Source organism: Moschus berezovskii, chromosome 5 (genome assembly GCF_049115385.1).
Source record: "Moschus berezovskii isolate FMDL1 chromosome 5, NW_MosBer_1.0, whole genome shotgun sequence".
NCBI classification, from domain to species: domain Eukaryota; kingdom Metazoa; phylum Chordata; class Mammalia; order Artiodactyla; family Moschidae; genus Moschus; species Moschus berezovskii.
The window spans coordinates 19,702,087-19,727,671 of record NC_142464.1 but is presented as its reverse complement, the minus strand read 5'-3'; the positions used below and the strand labels follow the sequence as shown (position 1 = coordinate 19,727,671).

At 41.0% G+C, this 25,585-nt stretch overlaps 1 protein-coding gene across 16 annotated transcripts in view; it reads left to right on the top strand.

Annotated features, from left to right (window-relative positions):
• Positions 1–14,848, top strand: part of ALPK1 (alpha kinase 1) — a 125,946-nt gene extending 111,098 nt beyond the window's left edge. For all 16 annotated transcript variants that reach the window (XM_055434067.2, XM_055434078.2, XM_055434076.2 and 13 more), the window contains 7 exons: positions 1,962–2,057; positions 3,646–3,750; positions 4,546–6,670; positions 8,831–8,984; positions 12,152–12,314; positions 12,680–12,866; positions 14,190–14,848. In XM_055434067.2, coding sequence (XP_055290042.2) covers positions 1,962–2,057; positions 3,646–3,750; positions 4,546–6,670; positions 8,831–8,984; positions 12,152–12,314; positions 12,680–12,866; positions 14,190–14,389 — 3,030 coding nt within the window. In that variant the 3' untranslated portion in view covers positions 14,390–14,848. The remainder of the gene's footprint in view (positions 1–1,961; positions 2,058–3,645; positions 3,751–4,545; positions 6,671–8,830; positions 8,985–12,151; positions 12,315–12,679; positions 12,867–14,189) is intronic.
• The last annotated feature ends 10,737 nt before the right edge of the window (positions 14,849–25,585 follow it).

Here is a 25,585-nt window from a genome sequence, read left to right as displayed (position 1 = left end):
TCCCATGGACAGGGGAGCCTGGTGGGCTACAGTCCATGGGGTAGCAAAGAGTCAGACATGACTGAGCACGAGCACGAATGAACGAACAATAGGACCAGAAACATTTAAAAACTGCCTCTCCGTCTTGCTCATCCTTACTCACAGCTGGACTCCTGGCATGTATTTAGTGTTTCTCTATATATTTGCAACTATCTGTTTGCAACTATTTATTTCGACTGATCCATTTATTTCTACTGGTATAGATTTTATTATATATTTAGCCTTTACCTCATTCCATAGCAAAGTTGGGATGGCTTATTTGCAGTCTGTAAAATCATTTTCCTTTGGTCAAGTGGGAAAAGACCTCAACTGTTTACATAGCATCTTTACTTGAGAAATTGAGAAGCAACATTAGCTCTCCTTGCTGGATCATTGAAAAAGCAAGAGAGTTCCAGAAAAACATCTATTTCTGCTTCATTGACTATGCCAAAGCCTTTGACTGTGTGGATCCCAACAAACTGTGGAAAATTCTGAAAGACATGGGAATACCAGACCACCTGACCTGCCTCATGAGAAACTGCATGCAGGTCAGGAAGCAACAGTTAGAACTGGACATGGAACAACAGACTGGTTCCAAATAGGAAAAGGAGTACGTCAAGGCTATAAATTGTCACCCTGCTTATTTAACTTATATTCAGAGTACATCATGAGGAATGCTGGACTGGATGAAGCACAAGCTAGAATCAAGACCCGGGAGAAATATCAATAACCTCAGATATGCAGAGGATACCACCCTTATGGCAGAAAGTGAAGAAGAACGAAAGAGCCTCTTGATGAAAGTGAAAGAGGAGAGTGAAAAAGTTGGCTTAAAGCTCAACATTCAGAAAACTAAGATCATGGCATCTGGTCCCATCACTCCATGGCAAATAGATTTGGAAACAGGGGAAACAGTGGCTGACTTTATTTTTCTGGGCTCCAAAATCACTGCAGATTTTGATTGCAGCCATGAAATTAAAAGACACTTACTCCTTGGAAGGAAAGTTATGACCAACCTAGACAGCAGAGACATCTTAAAAAGCAGAGACATCACTTTGTCAACAAATGTCCATCTAGTCAAAGCTATGGTTTTTCCAGTAGTCATGTATGGATGTGAGAGTTGGACCACAAAGAAAGCCAAGCAGAACTGATGCTTTTGAACTGTGGTGTTAGAGAAGACTCTTGAGAGTCCCTTGGACTGTAAGGAGATCCAAACAGTCCATCCTAAAGGAGATCAGTCCTGAATGTTCATTGGAAGGACTGATGTTGAAACTGAAACTCCCATACTTTGGCCACCTGATGCGAAGAGCTGACTCATTTGAAAAGACCCTGATGCTGGGAAAGATTGAGGGCAGGAGGAGAAGGGGATGATAGAGGATGAGATGGTTGGATGGCATCACCGTCTCAATGGACATGGGTTTGGGTGGACTCCGGGAGTTGGTGATGGACAGGGAGGGCTGGCGTGCTGCGGTTCATGGGGTCGCAAAGAGTCAGACACGACTGAACGACTGAACTGAACTGAACTGATGTACTCATCCTCTGTGACTCTGTGAGAATATTCTCCTTGTTGACTGAAGCTTTGGGTTATACATTTCCCTGAACTGTGTTAGCAACACTGCTGCCTACAATCCTTTAACAACACAAATGGAGTTGGGGTAGGGACTCTTGCTTGGGTCAGTTCTTTATATCTAGCATTGTGGACAAGTTCATGTTGACGATCAAGCAAAGCCCTGCTAAGAAATAGCTGAGTTTACATTATGCCCGTGTCCTCAGGATGTGATAATCTTTCAAGCCCAGTGACATCCAGTCGAGATCTTCAGAGTCATAATAACAAATGATAATAATAAGCAATGGTTCGTATGGAGGGCCAGTTGTTGACTTTAGGACTTGAGAACAAGAATTGACTGTAAGTTCCTCATCTGTGTTTTGTTTGTATTTCCTTACAGGGCATTTCCACATCACTAGGTATACTGGCAGACATCTTCATCTCCATGAGCAAGAAAGATTATGAAAAGTTTAAAAACAATCCTGACATTGACTTGGTAATCATCACTTGGCAAAACTACATTGCAGAGTGGCATCACCTACAAAACTGTCAGTGTTATTCTTGGTTAGTTCTCTCTCCAGGAGTCAGGGAGCACAGTATTTCTCCTCTGCGAGTAATGTGAACAAGCCTGAGGAACAGTTCCTATGTTGTCCCGTTTGACTTTATTACCCCAGCACCTAGCACAGCACCAGACCTACAGAGGGTACTAGGGAAAAAAAAGACTTGATGAATGAATGAATGAATGAAATCAAAGTAATAAATGCTTTGAACCCCATGATTTCCTTTCAGATTATCACAAAATTCAGTTTCCACACTTGGACTCTCTCAATGACAAAGTAAATGGGTAGTGACTTTAACACTTTAATTACAGTCTGTTCAAATCAGAGCATCAGTTGCTTGTTCAGGCTCCTATCTGTAATAATAATGATTATGAATATTTATTTATTGTTTTATAACTCAAAAAGTGTGTGTACATAGGTATGTGATACACACACACCACATATACCTAGGCATGAGGTAGAGCAGAATGTGTCACTCCCATTTTAGAGGAAAGTAAACTGAGATCAAGAGAAGCTAGGTGACCTCCGCAACCTGCACAGTCAGTAGGAAGGAGAACTGGGAGCAGAAACCAGATCTCTAACCAGTTCAGAGCATTGCACAGACATTGTCTGCTCTCCTGCACTGCACTCAAATTGATGTTTTTTAATAGTATCATCAACACTGCCTTTTTTCAAATATCAAAACAACAATCGTAACTGTACTCAGTACTAATGAGTGTAGCATAAGAACCCATATAGCTTGCTGCTTGTACTCTGAATCTTAGCAAAATGTTGCTTTTGCTATCAGACAGACCAAAACACAGGAAAGGGGTTATGTTCCTTGTTCAGTGAAGTTATCTCTGAGGATTGTTTAAAACTGCAAACTGCTCTTCTGCCTTGGACCTCCTTGACCTCTTCTTGCTGTATTTTTCTCTGGAACATTTATTGCCATCTCAAATATTACACATTTTACATATTTTGTGTATTGATTGATCCCCTCCCCTTAATAGAAAATAAGCTCATTGCAGGCTCACTGTCTCCTCTCTCCTTCCTGGCTAGAACAGTGCTTGGCACAGGGATACTCAATACATATTTCTGGAATAAAAGAATGAATCTTAATTGCTATGAAACTGTACATTAAAGGCTTCTTTGCCAAGAACAATGCATAAATCATTAGTGAATCTGACTGCAAAACGCTCAGAGTTCTGTGAACAGAGAGCTCGGAAGACACTTGTCTGAATTACATTGCGTGGGCAGGCACTGCAAATGTTGGCACATGTGAGGCTCTCTCTGTGGTGCAAGTTGGGGATGGATGGTGTATGGGTGTGGAGAAAGGATGCTCAATGCCCTAGGGTCCTCACCCACTTACTCTTTCTTGGCACTGTTCTGAAATGGTTGTGGTGAGGCGCAGGGCACCCCTCAGAATCTTGAAAGAAAAGCAAAGGAATTTTATAGCCTGTGTTTTGCTAATGGGTAAATAATTGTCAACAGTACACTTGGCCTCTTGTTTTCTCACAATACACTTGGCCTCCTGTTCCCTTGCAGGGCCTGCTGAAGGAGTTTGACCACCACTTGCTGTCAGCGGCTGAAGCCTGCAAGCTGGCGGCTGCCTTCAGCCCCTACACGCCCCTCTTCGTGCTCACGGCTATGGTAAACAGGGCGCAGCCCGTCCTTGCTCCTCTCCTCAGTGATAGACATCACCAGGGGGAGGGAAGAGTCTCACCTTAAGATAAGATTTGTGTGCATCATTAGATAATTGTGAGCGGACTTCATGTATGTAGAAGTCATGTCAGAGTAGTGACATCCTGCTGATGGGGAGCTAAGTTACTGCAGCTGGAGGATATGATGTTATCTGCTGTAGAACAAGGGTTCCCAAGCATGTCAGAATCACCTAAAAGCCCTTTCAAAATACGTATTCTTGGGTTCTACCCTAAATCCACTACATGTAAAGGCCTGGGATTCTTACCCAGAAATCATTCATTATGGAATACCTCCCAGGTGATTCAGATACCCAGAGGGATTTGAAAGCCACAAGTCTATTGTTTTGATCATCAATAAACAAATTATGTGTTTGTATATAACAAAATTATTACGTCCATGTCCCATGTATAGACTCTGTTTGCTGAAACTAACATTAGCAACAATGACGGCAATTTTATCATCTTTGATCAAAAGCATCAGGGCTTCAGTAGGATGGAAGCTAAAGCTAATTTCTTACCCCTTCGTGCCAACCAATCACATATGTCCTAGTCCCTTCTCCTGAGACCTCAAAAAGACCACAGGTCCTTCACTCAATGTTTATGTATTTTTATTAGAATATCCGTGGCACGTGTTTGTTTTTTTAATACTATTTCTAATGACTGTCCTCCAGGAATGAAAACTTTTCCCTGATTTACTTCCAGTTTCTAATTCAGTGTCTGATTTTGTATCTGATATTTTCCTCAGAATATCCGTGGCACATGCCTCTTGTCATATAGTAGTTCTAAGGACTGTCCTCCAGGAATGAAAAGTTCATATCTATGTGAAGCCAAAGAAGCCTTTGAAATTGGCCTCCTCACCAAGAAACGTGATGAAGCAGTCATTGGAAAACAGGAGCTCCATAGTTTTCTTAAAGCTGCTTTTGGTCTCACCACTGTGTACCGAAGACTCTCTGGGGAGCTGGAGATCGTCCGAACAGCAAGTCAGCTCTGTAGCGAAGCTATGGGAAAGCTGTATACTTTCAGCAATTCCTCCAGAAGTCAGGAGAGAGAAGCTGTCTCTCAGGAAATCATGTCTGTTATCACCCGGGTGAAGGAACAGTTACAGGTTCAAAGCTTCTCAAATTTAGATGACAAGTCTTACGTTCCAGAGGGATTCAAGCGTGGGTTAGAGAAGCCCATCTTACATGGGCAAGTGGATTTCCAAAAAATCCTTGAAGCCTATTCACAGCACCACACTTCAGTGTGTGAAATATTTGAAAGCACTTGTGGAAACAACAAAAATAAACAGAAAGGTATGAAAACAGGAGTCTGTATCACGGATCTAAAAACAGAAACAAAAAACTTAGATACCATGAGTGCCACTGAGGACAAACCACATTTTGAAAAAGGCATGGTAATATCTTCCTCGCGAATGGAGATGAACAGTCAGGAGAAACTCAGGAGGGTGGGAAGGAGAAACTGGGCCGGTTCTGATGCATTTCGAGTCTCTGTGGATGAAGATGTGGAGACCGAAGCTGAGTCAACAGACCACAGCAATAGTGGGGGAGCTGTTCTGAACAAGTCTCTGAGTGACAGTCAGAGCTCCAGTTCTTGGAGCAAGTTATCAGGGTACAGATCTTCTACAAGCTGGGAGGAAGTGAACTATCATGTTGATGATATGTCCGCCGGAAGAGAGCTTAGCAAGGAAGAGCATCTTTTGGACACTCAGTGTTCCACTGCCCTGTCAGATGAGCAGGAGGTGAATGGGGCAAGCAGAGCTGAGCATCCACTGTCTTCAGAGCTTCATGGTCTTTCTCTCCAGGTGCCCAAGGATGACAGTTTAGAGTCTTCTCAATGTCAGCTGCACAAGTCCATGCCCTTGGCAACCTTCCCACCTCTTAACACAACAGGCATTTCATTGGCCTCTGGTGGAGGGTGGTTTAAAGGAGGTATTCAGGAAGTTGGGAATGTGGAGTCCAGAAATACTTCTGTTCACTCCAGACCCTCATTTTGTTTTGCTTCTTGGACTTCTGATTCTGGTTGGCCTAAGAACATGACCACATATCCTTCCATCCAAGAAGAAGAAACCTTTGAAACAATTGATGAGTTTCAAGAAATCAACGGTGATGCCAAGGACGGGGATGAAGAAGAGAAGAGAGAAGAAACCAAAAGAGGCACAGGTCCTCCATTTAAGGATAGCCCCTGCTGGATTGACCCAGAAGGAAAAATAGCAGAAAGAGCAGAAGATGTTCCCGTAGACTTCCACTCAGTCATGTATGAGTCTCTGGACAAAAGTTCCACGGTAGCATGTGACTCTTTCACTCCTCATTGGCTTGTTCAAAACTGTAACTCGGGAAAAAATGGTCACTCAGTCAAAGAGCAGGGCATTGACCCTGATGCCGCCACAGTGGGTGAGGAGAGCCTACTGCTGGGCAGTGCAGATGTTCACGCCACGAGCACACGTGGCTCCCCTAGACTGTGCACTTGGAAGCAGCCGCACATTCAGGGAGCCCAGATCCCCAATTCCTCGGTAAGCAGGAAGACTTCCACCCCGGTCCTCAGCGAGGACTGCAGTACCACGGAGGAAGCAAATGAACCTGGAAGCCTGCTAAACTGCAGCCAGAACTCCAGCTTATCCTCACCTTGGTGGCTGAAATCACTGGCGATCTCCAGTGGTTCTTCTGAGGGAGAAAATCCGTGGTCTTTTCTGAATTCCAGTGGAAGTTCTTTTGTTTCATTGCCAGGAATGACAAAGCAGGCAATCCTTGAGGCCCGCACCCTGCAGCCTGATGACTTTGAAAAACTCTTGGCAGGGGTGAGGCATGATTGGCTGTTCCAGAGACTGGAGCATACAGGCGTTTTTAAATCCAGCCAACTCCACGGAGCACATAGTAAGTACACCCTTTTAGGAAGCATCTCTGTCTGTTGAGGGCCCTCTGACGTTTCTGTTCTGTGGATTACTTACAGCTCGTGAAAGATATGGACAACTGTGATGCTTTGTGAGTACACAGAGAAAGATGTAGCTCGGGGGCCTTCTTCACTCTGTGATGGACTCTAAAGGTTGCAAAGAATAGAGGCTCACTCAGGCTGCCTCATAAATTGGAGATTTGCTCCATAGGCAGTAAGGGAGGATCTCACAAACCGTGGGAGCAGTCATCAGTCAGGGTTGGAAACAGCTCTGGATGCCATATATTAGCTCAGTATCTATCTGCTCCATTGATTCTCATTGCCAAGGCTGGCTTTTCTGTTTCCCTTTCAAAACCCCAGGGAATGGAGTTTGACCTAGTTACACATCATCCTTCTAGTAGGCACTCGTCATGTTCACACCTATGCCGAGTGGTTTCTTGCCAGGCACTGCATTGATCATGTGCATTTAGCAGCTGCTTCCTGCCTCAGGAACAGCAAAAGGAAGCCTGAGCTGGGGCCACCCAGCAGTCAGTGTGTCTAACACAGCTTAGAAGTGGTGGAGAAGCTGGGGAGAAGACAAAAGAAGGTTCTTCTCTTAGCCCAGAGGATCACATTATAATATCCTCCAAGGTACTGAAGAATTATTTTAATGAGAAAAAAAAAAAAACAACTATTGCAAAATGCCTTTCAGAGGAAACAAGCTATGTGGATTGCCAAACACTGGATGCTAAAGTAGTAGTTCTCAACACTGGTACCACATGAGAATCTCCCAAGAGGCTTTTTAGCTCCTTAAAGCTTCCAGTACCTCACCCCTGAGACTCCAGTCTCCTGTGTCTATGGTGTGGGTCCAGGCATCCGTATTTTTTAAGAGCTCCCCAGTGAATTTTGTATAAAGCCAATGTTAAGAACTTCTGCTTCAAAGTATTTCAGTGGTTTACCTGCCACCTCGAAGTCAAACTAAAAGATCAAGTTGTGGCCAAAAGAAACAAAATTTTCTAATAATAGGGTTTCCCCGCTTGCTGTGAGATTCTGCAGTTTCAAAGTCACATTTCTGAGAGTTAGGTAGCTGCTTTATTGTTTTGTCTGTGTGCCATTTTATGGGTGAAAAAGCACATGGGAGGAAGCAAGCCCCAACGTTGAAGAAACTGGACAGTTATGCGTCCTCTCCTTGCTTCTTCCCTTCGTTCACTGCCCTTTTGACATGTGTGTACTTGCCGCCATGCAGCTTACCTTCATTTCCTTCCCCAGCTTCTCTGACTGAGTCACCCAACCCTGAGCATCATCTCTCCACAACCTCAGCCGTCTCCTTCCTCCCCACCCCACACCTGTAGGCTTACTCACTTTAAGTATTCTCTTCTGAGTCTCCTGTTCATTTGTTCATTACCACAACCTAGTCACTGGAGGTCCATGTTCACTTTATTTTAACTTGAATCTCAAAATGTTTCATTTCTTCTTTAGGGTTCATGTTGGTCTTTCCCCTTAAAGAGATCCTTTCTTGCTTGCACTGGTCTTCCTTTCTTTAAGGTGAAAACAACCCTTATTTTTTCCTCTTTATCTTTTTCTTTTTCAGCTGAGTTTTCATCTTTGTACAGTAGCTATATTTTCTCAGTAATTCCTGGAGTTTCCCAACTTAAAATATATAAGAAAAAATTAGATTGAACTTCCATATGTAATCTAGGATCCCTGGAGTTGCCAGGAACTTTTGGAGTAAAATTATTCAACTTCTGTCTATGTGATCTCACATAGGTTGCAGCCTCTTTTATTTGAGATTCCCAGATAATCAGAAGAAGATGTATTCACATGTCACTTGTTCTAAGATGGTCTCTGGGTTTTTGCTGTTTGAAAAGCCCTTTTATTTTTCATTACTTTCATACAGAAGCTCTGGCCTTAATACCTTGCCATCACAAACAACAGATTTTGTGAATCAAAGGCAATTTTCATTGTAATTTCTCAAACTTTACCTTTTTATTGTACTTCACTAAATTTTTAGTAATAGTCATAGAACAGGATAAAATTTGAGAAAATATAAAAGTTAAATATTTCAAATGAACTGGATTGGTACCTGTGTTACAATTCATCTTATCCATGAATTGCAAGATCTTTTTGAAAAATAAGGTCAATGTTCATCTTATCTTTTATTCAAGGTGCTCTTTTGTTAAAATATTCCAAGAAATCGGAACTGTGGACAGCCCAGGAAACTGTCGTATATTTGGGGGACTACCTACATGTGACAAAGAAAGGCAGACAAAGGAATGCATTTTGGGTACATCATCTTCATCAAGAAGAAACTCTGGGCAGGTATTGCTTAAAAACATATATAATAATGTATAATGGGCTGATTTGTCCCTTCTGTTAAGTAATTTTTTGTGAGACTATTAAAGGGCTGGAAAAGATAGCTAAATGTTTTCTAATTCAGCTCCTTTTCCTCTTCCTCATTAGCTAATTAATAACAGTTACCAAAGATGGTTGGATGGCATCACTGATTCAACAGACATGAACTTGGGCAAACTCCAGGAGATGGTGAGGGACAGGGAGGCCTAGTGTGCTGTAGTCCATGGGGTCACAAAGAGTCGGACATGGCTTAGCAGCTGAGCAGCATCCACCACAGAGAGAACCCACATTATGTCAGCCATTGGGCTGGATGTTTTATATACATGATTTTAAACCCCTTGGAGAACACTAACCCCATGGTACAGATAAGAAAAATAGAGTTTCTTGCCCTATAACAAGTCAGAGAGTATTGAACATTCTCATTGAAAATGCTGGCAAAAAAGGCTAGTTAAACCATGCAAGCCACACTTCTGATTAAATGAGTGAGCCTGGAAAAAAAGGCACAAAACTCCCCTGAGGCCAGTAAGGAAATATATTCAGGGATCTAAGTGAAAGCTGAATGTTTAAGACACCTCTCTGTAGAGGTTTTGGGCAGGGGTGGGATGAGGGAGCAACTAGTGACAGAAATAATGCATGGAAGGGGACGAGTGGAGAGACCGCTGATATAAAGCATTGACTCAGGAATGGCTATATCCTCAAAAAAAAAAAGGTTGATTTTAAAAATGCCATGTCACTGAAGCAAATAACCTAGAAAGATTTTTTGTTTGGCCTTAATTCTTGATGACAACTTTAAGCAAAAACTCACCTGCAAATTAGTGATCACAGGTGGTCCTTGTTTGGCATAAGGCCTAATTTTACACCAAATGTATATTTTAAAGAATCTATGGAGCAAGACTTTTAAAGTAGACCTTGCTCCTTTCCCAAATTCAAAAATTGTAAGAAATAAATAGGAAGAGAAAAAGAGAAATTGGGAAATTCTTAAATAGTAGAAATACATTTCTTGAAAAAGATGTTGATAGTAATAACAATAGTTAACATGTAAATTTCATGTACCAGGCCCCTGTTTTAAGTCATTTATATAGCAACTTAATCAATCCTCACAAAACCCAGTGAGGTAGGTACTATTGTTATCCCCGTCTTACAGATAAGGGAGCTGAGACACAGAGACGTTAAGAAACCTCCCCAAGTTTGCACATCAAAGTGGTGGAGTTGAAGTTGTAACCCTAAGTAACTCAGACTGTGATCTTATTTGGAAATGAAGTCACTGTAGATGTAATTAATTAAGATGAGATCAAACTGGAGTAGGGTAAGCCCAGAATCCACTACGACTGGTATCCTTATAAAAAAGAGAAAATTTGGAGATAGACACACACAGGGAGGATGCATGTGAAAATTGTAGCTACATGGCCGCCAAGCCAGAACCATCTGGAAAAGCTGACAGTATGGAAAAGCTCCTCTTGCGTCTTCAGAGGGAGCATGACTCTGCTGACACCTTGACCTTGGACTTGTAGACTCTAGAACTATGAGGAATCAATTTCTGTTGCTTAAGCCACCCAGTTTGGGCCCTTTGTTACAGCAGTCTTAAGCAACTAACACACCAGGATACGTGACAGGAGGATCTGAGATGGGATATAAAGGAGAGAAGAAGAGGCATGGAAGATGGAGTGAGAGGGTCTAACATACATCTGATCAGAAAAAGATACAGAGCAAACAGGAAAGAATTATTATTTTAGTAAATCATTTCTGATAGTTTTCCAGAATTGCCCAAATATATTAATCTTCAAATACAGGAATCACAATGAATCCTGGATAGTATAAAAAGTGTTGTACATATATTAGGTGATGATAGAAAGCAAGGATTTGTAGAGATGAAGTAATCACAAAAGGAAGGGGGAGAGGAAGGCTTCTGATTGATCTGTTGACCTGTATAAGGTCATGTTGCAGGCAGTGAAAGATCTGGTTCCAGAGTCCATGCGTTTTCCAGTACCCTGACTGGCTTTCTTGACTTACCCACATCTGGTGAACTGCTGTAACAAGTGGACACTTTCTCGTATAAGGAGAAAATAAATCGGTATCACCCCTGGGTCTAACATCAGGGTTCTCCAGAAATGCAAAACCAATAAGATGTATATGTGTGTGTGTGTGTTTGTCTGTGTATGCTGTGCTGTACTTAGTCACTCAGTTGTATCCAACTCTTTGTGACTTCATAGACTACAGCCAGGCTCCTCTATCCAAGGGGATTCTCCAGGCAAGAATACTAGAGTGGGTTGCCATACCCTCCTCCAGAGGATCTTCCCAACCCGGGGATTGAACCTAGGTCTGCCACATCTCAGGCAGTTTCTTTACCATTGGAGCCACCAGGGAAGCCCAAAAATATTGGAGTGGGTAACCTATCCCTTCTCCAGGGGATCCTCATGACCCAGGAATCAAACTGGGGTCTCCCGCATTGCAGGAGGATCTTTACCAGCTGAGCTACCAGGGAAGCCCATGTGTGTGTGTGTGTGTGTGTGTACAGAGATTTATTATTAGGAGTTGACTCACATAATTATGGATGCTCTCAAGTTTCAGCATCTACTGTTGACTGGATATTCAGGAGAGCTGACGATAGACCAAAGACCAGCGGGCTTGAGACCCAGGAGGAGATAATGTTTCAGTTCAAGTCCAAAAGCAGGAAAAGACCAGTGTCCCGAGTCAGAGGCAGTCAGCAAGAATTCTCTCTTACTTGAACTAAGCTCAGCCTTCTGTTCCACTTGGCCCTTCAGTTGATTGGATGAGGCTCACCCACACTAAAGAGGGTGATCTTCCTTTACTCAGTCTGCTGATGTAAACGTTAGACTCATCCAGAACACCCTCACAGAAACACTCTGAATAGTGTTTGACCAAATATTTGGGCACCCTGTTGTCAAATCAAGATGACTCATGAACGTAACCATCAGGCAGCTAGTATGAATGGTGTCCCATTGTTCAGGAGGCTCTTACAAAATTATCTGAGTCATGAGATAAGATAGTATTAATTAAGACGGAGAAAAAGTCACATCTTTCAAGCATTTTTGCATCTCTCTCTTAGTCTCTTCTCTCTTACTCTAGAGTAGGATCACTTTGCATTTCTTGCTGTGGCTTTTCTGCATTCACAGATATGTTGGGAAAGAATATAAGGAGCAAAAGGGGCTCTGGCACCACTTCACTGATGTGGAGAGGCAGATGACCGCACAGCACTACGTGACAGAATTTAACAAGAGACTTTACGAGCAGAAGATTCACACGCAGATATTCTACATACCATCCTCAGTATTGCTGGTAAGATTAAAGAAATCAGGGGTATGATTAAACAGGTTTAGAAATATATTTGGGGGCTTCCCAGGTGGCACAGTGGTAAAGAATCCACCTGCCAATGCAGGAGACTTGGGTTTGATTCCTGGGTGGGGAAGATCCCCTGGAGAAGGAAATGGCAACCCTCTCCATTATTCTTGCCTGGGGAATCCCATGGACAGAGGAGTCTGGTGGGCTGAAGTCCATGGGGTCGCAAAAGAGTTGGACATGACTTAGTGACAGAACAATAGTACTCCTAGGTGGCAAAGCCTGAATTCAAATACTGAGATCTACTGACTTCAAAACCCATGGCTTTCACCATTGTTATACTGTCTCCTGTTTCTATTTTTCAGATTTTAGAAGGCAAGACAATAAAAGGATGTGTCAGTGTGGAACCTTACATGCTAGGGGAATTTGTAAAATTATCAAATAATACAAAAGTGGTGAAAACAGAATACAAAGCCACAGAATACGGCTTAGCTTATGGCCACTTTTCTTATGAATTTTCCAATCATAGAGATGTTGTGGTTGATTTACAAGGTATGTGAAACTGGGAATTATTTTTTATTTTAGTATTATTTATATGTAAATGTGAGGTTTTATAACTAGCTTTGCTAGTCATTATTTAATAGGTTGTTTAGTGCACAGGCTACTATTTGGAATTAATCAGTCTTGCTGTATATAGCAAATGACGGATGGGAAAAATTTCTAAAGCTTCTACAAGTGTCTAAGGGCATCAGATGATCAGTGAAAAGATCTGGCTCACATTTTGTTGGGCTTAGTTCTAGAGCAAATCCGTATCAGTTTTCTTTTTTAATTTTAGTCAGGTGGATTTGGGTGATGCAGGTTTCTTAGGATTGTGTGTTTTAGTATGTCAAAGTCTTCCCACACTTTCTTTGCTCTAGCCTTTACCTTCACCACAGGTGTGATATTGGGTTTCATAACTGGGATTATTATGGAACAGCAAGCTGTATACCTAAATCTAGCTTCCTTTAAAATCTGCATTAATATGTAAATTTTTTTTTCAATTTGGTATTTTATCTAACAGAATTATTAGCCATCATTCTGTACTTTATTTAAATGATAAATGAGTTTTGTTATGATTATTTCTAATAATAATCCTCCAAGATTTTTCTATCCCCCATCCACCACATTTATCATCACTCTGTATTATGTATTTTGCTTACTTATATCATTTATTGATCTTCACAAGAATGTGACACTGAGTACAGAGATTTTTTTACTAACTTGTTCACGAAACACAATAGTGTTTTGTACAGTGTGTACACTCAATAAATATTTGTTAAATGAACAGAGGAATGTATGAGTTGATGAGTAAGGCATTAAAGAAACTTCTGAATCATGAAAGAAAAGTATTCAATGTGATTTAATAATTATACTAAGTGCATGCTATTGCTAATTACTTGAAAATTGGTTGTCTGGGTATGTATATTTGACAAATTTAATTACCCAATATTCAGTTATTCTTAGACCAATAATTGTAATACGCAACACCAGATTCCTTAGCAGAAATTTATTAATCATCAACCATAGGGCTTCCCTTGTGGCTCAGCTTGTAAAGAATCTGCCTGCAAATCGGGAGACCTGGGTTCAATCCCTGAGTTGGGAAGATCCCCTGGAGAAGGGAAAGGCTACCCACTCCAGTATTCTGGCCTGGAGAATTCCATAAACTGTATAACCCATGGGGTCACAAAGTGTCAGACACAACTGAGCGACTTTCACACAATAGGATGACCAAGTTACAAAATGTCTATTTCACTATATGTATATTATATTTTATCTGAAACACTTTGCTGAAATTTATACAGGATTTAATTCTCAGACATATGTATGTTTTTTTAGGTTGGGTGACTGGGAATGGAAAAGGGCTCATCTACCTCACAGATCCCCAGATTCACTCTGCTGATCAGAAAGATGTCCCTACCAATTTTGGAAAGAAAGGAATTTTTTACTTCTTTAATAACCAGCATGTGGAATGTAACGAAATATGCCGTCGTCTTTCTTTGACAAGACCTTCGATTGAGAAACCAAATAATTCATAGACTATCTGGAGTGGTAATGACCACTCAGTGCCGCTCACCAGTACTGGGCTCTCCTATCCTTCCGGACACACAAATTATGGCACAGCCTGGTCCTTGGGTTCAGGTGGGGCCATGGGACTGGTTCTAGCCAATAATTTTTTAGAGGAATTGAAGAGTATCTTCTTCAGGCCGATATTCACTTGCCATTTCAACACTCTACAGAGTCTCTTTCCCTCTGCACGGTTGCCAAGAATACATCAGAAGTCCCACAATGAGAAGAACGCAGGACAGAGCTCCAGTTGACCCACAATGAACATGAAGCACATATGAGAAATGGGCTTTTCTAGCAGAAGCCATCGAGATTTGGGGACTTTAGTCACTATCCATCAAGACGGATACTTTTAGCGTTTTTCTTATTGATTTAGGAATTCTTTATAGATGTATATTAAAGAATTCAGGCCTTTGTGGTATGCATTCTAATTTTTTGTCTTTTGACTGTAAGAAACATTTTTTTCCATGCAGAATTTATTTTACACAGGTGAATTCATCAGTCTTTTGTGGTTTCTAGGTTATATGTCATCCATAGAGCTTCCCTACTCTGAGTTTTGTTGTTGTTTTTTCTCTTTTATTTTTTTAATATTTATTTATTTTTAATTGATTGATAATTGCTTTACAATATTGGTTTGATTTCTGTCATACATCAATATGAATTAACCATGCTGCTGCTGCTGTTAAGTCACTTCAGTCGTGTCTGACTCTGTGCAACCCCATAGAGGGCAGCCCACCAGGCTCCCCCATCCCTGGGATTCTCCAGGCAAGAACACTGGAGTGGGTTGCCATTGCCTTCTACAATGCAGGCAAGTGAAAAGTGAAAGTGGAGTCACTCAGTCGTGTCTGACTCTTCACGACCCCATGGATTGTAGCCTACCAGGCTCCTCCATCCGTGGGATTTTCCAGGCAAGACTACTGGAATGGGGTGCCATTTCCTTTTCCAGAATTAACCATAGGTGTACATATGTCCCCTCCTCCTTGAATCTCCCTCCCACCTCCTGCCATTTCCACCCTGTCCAGGTTATTACAGAGCCCCAGTTTGGGTTCTGTGAGTCATACAGCAAATTCCCATTGGCTATCTATTTACGAATGTTAGTGTATATGCATCCAGGCTACTCTCTCCATTTTTCTCACCCTGTCCATCTTCTCCCCAACTCTTGTCCATAAGTCTGTTCTCCATGTCTGGGGTTTTGTTATTCTTAACCCTTCATATTTTCTTCTAGCACATTTACACTTGCAGGAGGTGTGAGGGAGATGGCCACCACAGGCAGCCCTTGCACCGCACAGATGTGCTGCTTCATACAGGTTTGGAGAGCAGCGCTTCCATGATCTTGCTGGAGTTTACAAAAGAGACTGCTGAGATACTCCCTCACCATACTTAGTCTTTGGGACTGCACCTGGTACACCCTCGCTCCTTCCTCCACTATTCATTCTCAATTTCTCTTAACTATTACCTCAACAAATCTTAGTGCCTTATCTGGTGATGTAACTCAGACCTACATGCGTGAACGTCCTGAGTTCTGAACTCTAGGTAGGTGTACCTTTCTCAGTTTGAGGTTACGGCGCCAGTTTGCAGTTGCAGATAGAGCCGCCGAGAGCCGTTCGGTCCTCTTGCTAGGAGCACAGTTGGCTGCCGCCCCCAGCCTGCACCCCGTCTGGATCCACCGCTGTGGGCGCTCAGCCAGTGACTGAGCGAGACATGGATGCCAGGCCCAAAGTGCTTCTGACAGGTGATGGCGCAAAATCTCCCCACTGGCCAGACCAAAGCTTTCTCAGAACTCTGCTGTAATCGCCGCTGCGGCTTCTCCTCTGTTTGCCCTCTCCTTTCACAGTGCCAGCCCTCCACCATGCTCTCCCTGCATACTCCTCTCCTCTCTCATGTACCCTGTACAGTCATTTTTCTCAATAAATACTTTGTATGTTTTATATTCCTTCTTGGCATTTGCTTCTTGAAAAACCCAAACTTAACTAAACTTTATTAAAGAATATTTTAAATTTTTATCCTATTAACAAAATAAAGGGGGAAATTAATAATGTCAAAGATGCAGAAAAAATTATTTGATAACGTTAAAAATCAATTTATGGTTAAAAAAAGCTCTTTGCAAATTAGACAAAGAAAAACTTCCTGAATCTGAAAAAAGGTATTTTAACTTTTCTTTTGATCAGCAATATCATAATTAATAGTGAAACACTTAAAAGTTTATATCTGAGAAAGGGGGCAAGAAAATGTGCTTACTATCCCAACCCTATCCACATCTGGAAAAATCAGAATATATATATATACATATATATAGTCTCTGTCCCTGATTCCTGGCACAGAGCTCTTTAATCTCTTGGAATTTACTGATAGGCTGGTCTCTTGTTATAATGAGGTGACTCTATACCTCTATAATAAATTAATAATAAAATAACATTTTGGGGACAATTAGGGATTTTTAAGTTTGTGTTGAGTATTAGATAAAAGTTAATGAAGTGATGTATTTTAAAAATACAAAAGCCAAAGAGAAGTGGAGAAATGAAAGAAGCTTGGCTCTTTCCTGATAGTGTTGAAGCAAGGAGAAGGGTATATAAGGATTCATTACACTAATCTTTCCCCTTTTATATATATATATTTAAATCTCCACAGAAATATTTTAAAATGTGAGATCATATAAAGGAAAAAATATCAAGAAAAATCCAATATATGTTGGACTGAGTAATTCTACTTCTACAAACCTCTAATGAGGAAATAAACAGAAATGTGAACAAATGTTTATATACAAGTGAGTCTATCATAACTTTGCTTATGATAGTAAAAAAGAAAATTTTTCAACAGCAGAGAAATAGTTTTAAATATTTAATTTACCCATATTACTATTATTCATTCATTTAAATTGTATATTTTTAAAAATATTTAATTATATACAAACTTTGAAGTAAAAAAGCAATCTCTAAAACAGCATTATAGTATTGATCATAATTTCAGTATATATATGTATGTAAATAGAAAAAATAATATACGTATAATACATGGAAATCTTCATTGTGTTTTTCCCTGGCTAGTGAATTTGTGGTAGGGAATTTTATTTTCTTCTCATCTATTTTTTCCAAACTTTCTGCAATAAGCATGTATTACTTACATAAAAAAATAATATTAATGAGGAATTCAAAAGATTCTCTTTTTCAGTAGAAAATTCACATTATCGGACGATCATATAGAGCTTTCTCCTTTCGCCCATTGCTACTCCCAGTCTTGTAACACGCTCTTCAGGAACACCGAGCAGCTTATCGCGTCAGTTTGCAATCCACCCTGCCTCCTTCCACCCCAGCACGAAGACGCTTCGTGACTTGATAAGTGTTTTCATGCTTTTCTTAGGGGACAATTACCCTCTATATCTTCTCGTGCTTGAATACTCACCTCAACCGACACCTCCTTCAGAAAATCCTCCCTGATATCCAGCATCCTCATTCCCTCCCTTTCCACAAGCTTGGAGACTTACCCCCCTGTGACCTCCCCAAATAGCTATACAACTATCACTGCACAGGCTCAGCTAGCATGGAAGCTAATGCACTCTTGTGTCATATTACCTACAATATAGGTAAATTATAATTATCTGTTGTATTGTTTACGTTTTGCTACATGACAAATTACCCCAAAACTTAGAGGCTAACAACCGCGTTTATCTCAAAGTTACTCAAGATGGAAAATTGGTGAGTGGCCCTGCTGAGTAGTGCTGGCTCAGAATCTCTCCTGAGGTCTGCTGTCAGACTGTCAGTGGGACTGCAGTCATCTGAACGTGTGACTGGGACTAGAGGATCTGCTTCCAGGCGCTCTCCTGTGACTCTTGGCAGGAGGCCTCTTCCTTGATGGCCGTCGGCCAGAGGTCTAAGTTCTTTACCACATGGGCCTGTCCGTATGACAACATGGCAGCTGGCTCAAGCCAGAGCAAAAAGTCCAAGGGGGAGAGAAACAGAAGTCACAAGGTCTTTTATAACCTAACTTCAGAAGTGACAAACCATCACTCTCATATTCTATTAGTCACACAGACCAGCCCTGGTACCGTGTGGGAGAAGGTCAAAGGGCATGACCAGCCAGAGGCAGGAGTCACTTGGAGGCCAGCTCGAAGGTGACTCTGTGTGTCTCACTGGCCTAAACTGAGTCTTGGGCCCCTTTGTATCCCCCACCGCACACTTGGGCATTATAGAGTCTGCTTAACAGTTGATCGTTCATTTGTGTTAAATAAGTGAGTACATGAATAAGACATCACTGGCAATTCTATGTATTTTCTATGCTCAGTAAGTGCTTACCACATAACTACCTCTTGCTCCAAGGGGCAATAATAATCGATGTCTTAACTACAGAAGGAAAGAATGTCTGAGCTCTCCAGCCTCCAGAAAGCTGTTCTCCAATAAGGTGAGTTGTAGGTAGGTAAGTGGGTGGACAGAAGGATGGGGAAAGTTGGAAGGAAAGAAAGGCAAAATTCCCTCCAATCCTACCTCTCTGTTTATAAGGAAAATTATTTTGCTTCATTCTGTTTACCTTTCTCTAACTTCTTTCCCCTATTCTTTAATTTCTCTTGGCAAAATCGGTATCAAGAAATTTCCAAGTAATTTTTAGAACAATTCCATTATAATTTTTCTAAATCAAACTAAATAATTTTCATTATACTCTTGTGTATAAAGTTGTGAAATGACAATATTTTAAAAGCTGAGTTTGAGGAGTTGAGTTCAATGCAAGGAGACTTAATTTCGGTCCCTTCAGACATCAAAAATGTCAGACTTTTAATTCTGTCTTTCAGCACTGCCATTGTTTTGAAGATGATGCTTGTTCTGTGCAGTTTGCATATACAGATGTCCTCTGCCTGAACAGTTCAGTAGAAACTAGGTGTAAAGTGTAAGAAGCCAGAGAGAGTGAGAGAAAAAAAAATAAATCTCTTTATTATGGTGCATAAACCTTCAGTGTGAGGGAGCTTTGCAGCTGCACAAGGAGAAAAATGCATTCAAAATTATAATGCCAGTGTGAATAATCCTTTCTCGAGTGCTGCTTGCAGACTGCTCCAGCTTTGTCAGGTGAACTTGAACCAAGCCATCAGATTGGCCCCCATTCCCATTGCACACCCTGTCTATCACCCCAGGGCATTCACCATCTTGACTGTTGTTTAAAGAGAACAAGCAATCCATCATTGAACCAGGGAGTCACTTTCTCATAGAAAAGTAAAATCAGCATGTGACACTACTCAGCCCTAGTGTTTTGCAGATTAAAATGATACATGGCGACTCACGTGTTCCTAGGAAGATTAAATCAGTTATCTTGTTCCGCTGACCAGACAAAAGAATTCCCCTCAAGCAGTGAGTGGAAGCTTTACAGAAACTGAAAAAGTTGGGCTCAATTGTACAGTGGTAAAACAAAATTTAACAAGAAGATAGAAACAAGAATGTTCCTTTACATGTGGGCAACTTCCCTGCAAAAGATGGTACAAAGAAGAATCCATCCTGAACAGGGGAACTATTAAGTCTTTGTACAAGCCTCTGCTGTTTGAGGTGCCAATTTTATTACCAGAGATGGATACACAATTTATTGTTTGACTGCCTTAGCAATTGATTTAAATACAGTGAAATAAATGAGCAGCCACTGGCCCTGGGGCAGTCAGCTTCCTGAGAGTAGGTTACAGTCTATAGCTACAGTATCCAGTTATTAACACTGCTATTCCACTGTGTGATCTACACAGTGATAAAATTTTCAATGAATCTCACACAGAAATGAGTTCACAATGGAAGGCTGGGATTATAGCCTTTAGTTCACCACGCTGAGGCAAGTATTTACTGTATTACAGAAAGCAGATTTTTAAATATTTGAATCTATAATGGTTATATTGTTTTTAAAAGTATTTTTCCAAAGGAAGAAAACTAGAGTAAGTATCAAACTGAGATTAAGAAAGTGCATTAATTAAAGTCATCATAAGAAAAATTCATTTCTCTCTAATTAAATTTTTTAACTTAAAATAATATTAAAGTTTAGTTTGTGTTCTGCCGTTTAGGCCTTACACTGAAAATGACACATGAGAAAGAATTCTGTTGTCCTCATAAATTTTAGGCAACACTGTTGTTAGAAATGTCTGTTTTTACATTTTGCCTATACTTTGCCACACCAAATTTTCTTAAATGGTACAGACCATTTTTCTAGTCAAAAGGGTTTCAAATCAAAGAATGCCCTATTTGGTAACTTTTAACTAGATTTTCAAACGTTACTTACTTAGTAACCATCTATATGTTCTATACATGTTCTGCAAGAACAGATGATAGTGCTAGAGAATATATGTTTTCTCCGCCAAAGACAGCCGATTTAACCTTCTTTTCCTACACAAATCACCAAAGAGGAGAGGGACTATTTAAACACTTTTGTTAGACATTTGACATGGTCTTTTCCAAATAACAGAAGGACCCACAGAGCCTGGCTTTGAAGGGCCGTGTTCCCAACATGTTTTCAATAGGGCGCATTCTCTCCGGCTGAGCACCTGGATCGTGTGCTGCGTTCCCTTGGGCTGGATCGCAGTCACTGAGGCACCTGCAGCACAGAGATGGGCTCTGAGGAACGGGAGCCTCTGGCCAGCTGTATCCTTCCCCAGCCCTCAGGGCATGTTAGTGCAGGAGCCAGGCCCGGCCAGACTAGCACACAGGCAGGCATCATCTGAGTGGCTTCGCCCCTTTGCCCCACTGCGGACGAGTTAGCAAGATCCTTCAATGGGTGTGGATAAAGGTTAAACGCAATGGAGCCTGGGGCTGTTGAAACATGCCTCCTACAAGGACTCAAAGCCATAAATTGTACTGACAGAGGCAATTTAAATTATCAAAGTCCTAGGACTTTCAGACAAGCACCAAAGAAGATGATCTGAGATTGAGCTGGATATCAGTGAGAGCTCCACAGTTCAGCATGACCTCGACAACCTACCGCAAAGAGACACGAGCTCATCCCCTCCTGCCTCTTCTTGCCACTCCATCCTGGCAGCTCAGCCTTTGCCTTGTCTGAGCTGAGCAAGGACACACACTCAACAAGCGAAAATTATTCCTAAGTATCTTGAGACAACATAATCACATATAAAGTCGAATTAAATTTGGTATCTCTAAAACTCTGCGTTGCTAGGTATCAGCTTTTATTACATTTAACTCTTGGTTACCAGAGGGAAGGGAAAAATGCAAGCAATCAAAAAGAAACCTATTGTTTTAGACCCTTTCTATACAGGCCGGTAACATGCTGTTGTTGTTGTTGTCAAGTGGCTAACACAGCAACTGATGACTGGGAAACAGAGCTTCAAACTGCCCCATATGTCAAGAGATGCCAGATTTTTGTCAGTAACTTAAAAATTAAAAGATTGATATGAATTAAGTGCTTTGGTCATTTGATATATGTCAGCTGTTTTACTCCCTTGGTGATTTTTGAAAATGTGCCCAAAATGCCTTGCTCAGAACACCTACCAGAGTATGTCTCAAATGCTAAAATGGTGAATTGAAAAAAGTATTCAAGAAAATTTAATGTTTTATAAATTTTAAAAATCAATCCAATCAACAGGAAAATATTTTCTTCAGGAAGCATTTTATAGTTTGGTACAGCTTACTCAGGCAATTGCTAGAAGAAAGAAGAGACTCTGCCCACTGGTTTGTGTATTTATTATAGTGTTTTCCATTGGAAAGACTAATTATATATTTCAGCCTACTAAAAATCGATATTCCCTTTTGCCTCTGCAAAATAATGAGTTACTTTCTTTTTCAGACACTTAACAACATCATGTTTCTTATGAAAATAACTAAGACTCAGAGAGCCACAGACACCTAAGTCTAAATTCAAAAGTCTGACCTTTCAGGAAATACACCCACTTTTTTTGGAGAAATCTGTTTAAAAATCCAGACTCTGAATAGCTGCTTCTCAGTTGGAAAGGTCACTTTAAGTGCACTGTTCACAATATTAACTAGAAATGACCCTTGTCATCACTCTCAGCATGTGGGACAGAAGAAACAAATGAAAAGACACACCCAAAAGATGGTTTCTAGAATAGGCCACTTGGATAATAGATGAGACCCTGTGACTGTGGACCACGTGGGCGCCCAGGGCATTGTTCCCACTGTGTGTGTGAGGGCGCTGGGTGGCTTCAGGATAACAGGGCTGCGGAGAACTGCAGCAGCTCAACTGGACCATCATTCCGAAGCGATGAAAACATTGTCTGAAGTTTCCTGGCTAAGCACACTCCCTCAGTAACATGTTTCAAATTTCGATGCTGCATTTTTGTGATTATAAATTCCTTCCTATGCACATATTATGGGGAATAAATCAAGAAAAATGTTGTCATTATACGATGTCCACACAGTTTCTTCGCCTCGCCATTTATCTATTGTTGGGACGGACTTCACTAAGCGGGTTGTGCTCTGTCCTTGAACAGTAAACAGAGTTAAATTATAGAGCCAGCTGCTTGCTTGCCAGGGAGGTTGGAAAGAGCATCCTGTCTTCACTTTTATTCCCATGTTACCAAATCTCCTGCACCCTGTACTCTTTCTCCCTTCCTACCTCTCTAGAACCAAAACCATGAAAATTAAAAATCAAGAACTTCTGGCATTGAACTGATGCATGGGGCTACACATATTTTCTGGTCTTTCTACCTCTGGGAAATAACTTTTAAACACCAGCTAGTGATCAGACGGTCACTTCTAATTCTACCTGCAACCACTCCCATTATGTCTCCTTGAAGGGAAGCACCTGGTAAAATAATAGGTATATACCCTGGCTCTGCAACTTACTAGAAGAGTGGTGCCTAGCCTCTCAGACCCTTTGAGTTCCCATATGTGAAATGGGTGTAAAAACAGACACCTTGGAGTGTTAAGAGGTTGGAAGTAACATATGTGAAGGACTCAGTCCAGTGGCTGGCATATTTTGGTGTTCAGTAAAGGATAGAATCGTGTTATCATTATTATCTAAACTCTTTTCCCTTTGCAGTCCTGCTGACTTCATTTTCCCAGCCCCACTCTCATTAACTTTAGTGGCCAAGACCCCTTAACTACATGTCATCTTGGATTCTCCCCAGACTCAGGGAACTAGTCTTGCTTTTAAGAAGTCGTTTCTCTAAAAAAAATTTTTTTTACTGAAGTAGAGTTGATTTACATTATTGTGTTAGTTTCTAGTGCACAGCAAAGTGATTCAGTGCTTTCTTTTCCATTATGGTTTATTACAGGTTATTGAATATAGTTCCCTGTGCTATATAGTAGGACTTTGTTGTTTATTTATATGAGCTGCAAGAATGCATATTCATTAATCCCAAACTCCTAATTTATTCTTACCCCACCCCCTTTCCCCTTTGATAACCATACATTTATTTTCTATGTCTGTGATCTGTTTCTGTTTTGTAAATAAGTTCATTTCTATCATGTTTTTGAGTCCACAGGTAAGTGATATCATATTTGTCTTTCTTTTTCTGATCTAATCACTTAGTGTGATAATCTCTAGGTCCATCCACGTTGCTGCAAATGACACTGTTTAATTCTTTGATGAGTAATATTTCATTGTACAATGTATATGTACCAAATCTTCTTTATCCATTCATCTGTCAATGGACATTTAGGTTACTTCCAGGTCTTGACTATTGTAAATAATATTGCTATGAATATTGGTGTGCATGTATTTTTGCGAATTAGAGTTTTTTTCTGAATACATGCCCCGGAGTGGGATTCCTGGATCATATGGTATTAATAAAACTATTTTTAATTTTTTAAAGAGCCTCCATACTGTTCCCTATAGTTCCTGTACCAATTTACATTCCCACCAACAATGTAGGAGGGAAGATTCACTTTTCTCCACACCCTCTCCAGCATTTTTTATCTGTAGACTTTCAGTATTGACCGTTCTGACTGGTGTGATACTTCATTATAGCTTTAATTTTGCAATTCTCTGATAATTAGTGATATTGAACATCTTTTCATGTGCCTATTGGCCACTTATATGTCTTCTTTGGAGAAATGTCTATTTAGGTCTTCTGCCTGTTTTTTTATTGTGTTATTTAGGTTTTTGCTTCTGAGTTGTGTGAGCTATTTATATATTTTGGAAATTAACCCCCTGATGGTAACATCGGTTACAAGTATTTAGGAAAAGTCAGTTCTAATCAGGGCATGAAGAAGTGGGAAATGTAAATAACAATGGAAACAGTAGTAGGTTCCATTCATGTAGTTATTTATTGGGTTTTGGCCAAAACGTTTCTTTGGTTATTTCTGTAATACTAATGCTTATTCACTGTTCTCATGTGACCTTGAAATACATTTCAGCTGTATCAAATTACTTGTTTTTTAAGTCAAAATCATCTTTATTGGCAAGTTCATACAATTCAGCCTAAATAATACTCAACACGATCCTCTTGTTCCATCTCTCTTCAACCTCACCTCCCGGCAGCCCCACATCCTCCAGCCCCATCTGACTGCAATTCCCCAGGTATGACGTGCCTTCCTTCAGCTGTCTCCCGAGGCTCTTTCCTATGCCTGCAGTATCTGCCTCTGCCTCTGCTGGGAAACTCTCATTTGCTCTTCAAGACTCAGCTTAAGTGTCACCTCGTCAAGGAGACCTTCTCTGACTCTTCTGCTGCTGCTGCTGCTGCTGCCGCTAAGCCACTTCGGTCGTGTCCGACTCTGTGTGACCCGATAGACGGAAGCCCACCAGGCTCCCCCGTCCCTGGGATTCTCCAGGCAAGAACACTGGAGCGGGTTGCCATTTCCTTCTGCAATGTGTGAAAGTGAAAAGTGAAAGTGAAGTCGCTCAGTCGTGTCTGACCCTTAGCGACCCCACGGACTGCAGCCTACCAGGCTCCTCCATCCATGGGACTTTCTAGGCAAGAGTACTGGAGTGGCTTGCCATTGCCTTCTCCAGCCTCTTCTCCTACTTCCCTCTAGTTACACATGCACGCAAATACACCCTTGCACACACTTGCAGAGCCTCCGTTACATCATCACCAACCTTTTATGGTGGGACCTCAATCGCACAGTAATTACTTGTTTATGTATCTGCCTCCCCCATTAGATTATGAGCGCGTGAAAGCAGAGATTGTGAGTTCATTTTGTCAGCACCAGTGCCTAGCCTAGCACTTGGTCGTTAATAAGGCCCTGTTGAATGAAAGAATTAAATCATTAAAAATCACAAGATTAATTAAGAGTGTAGTT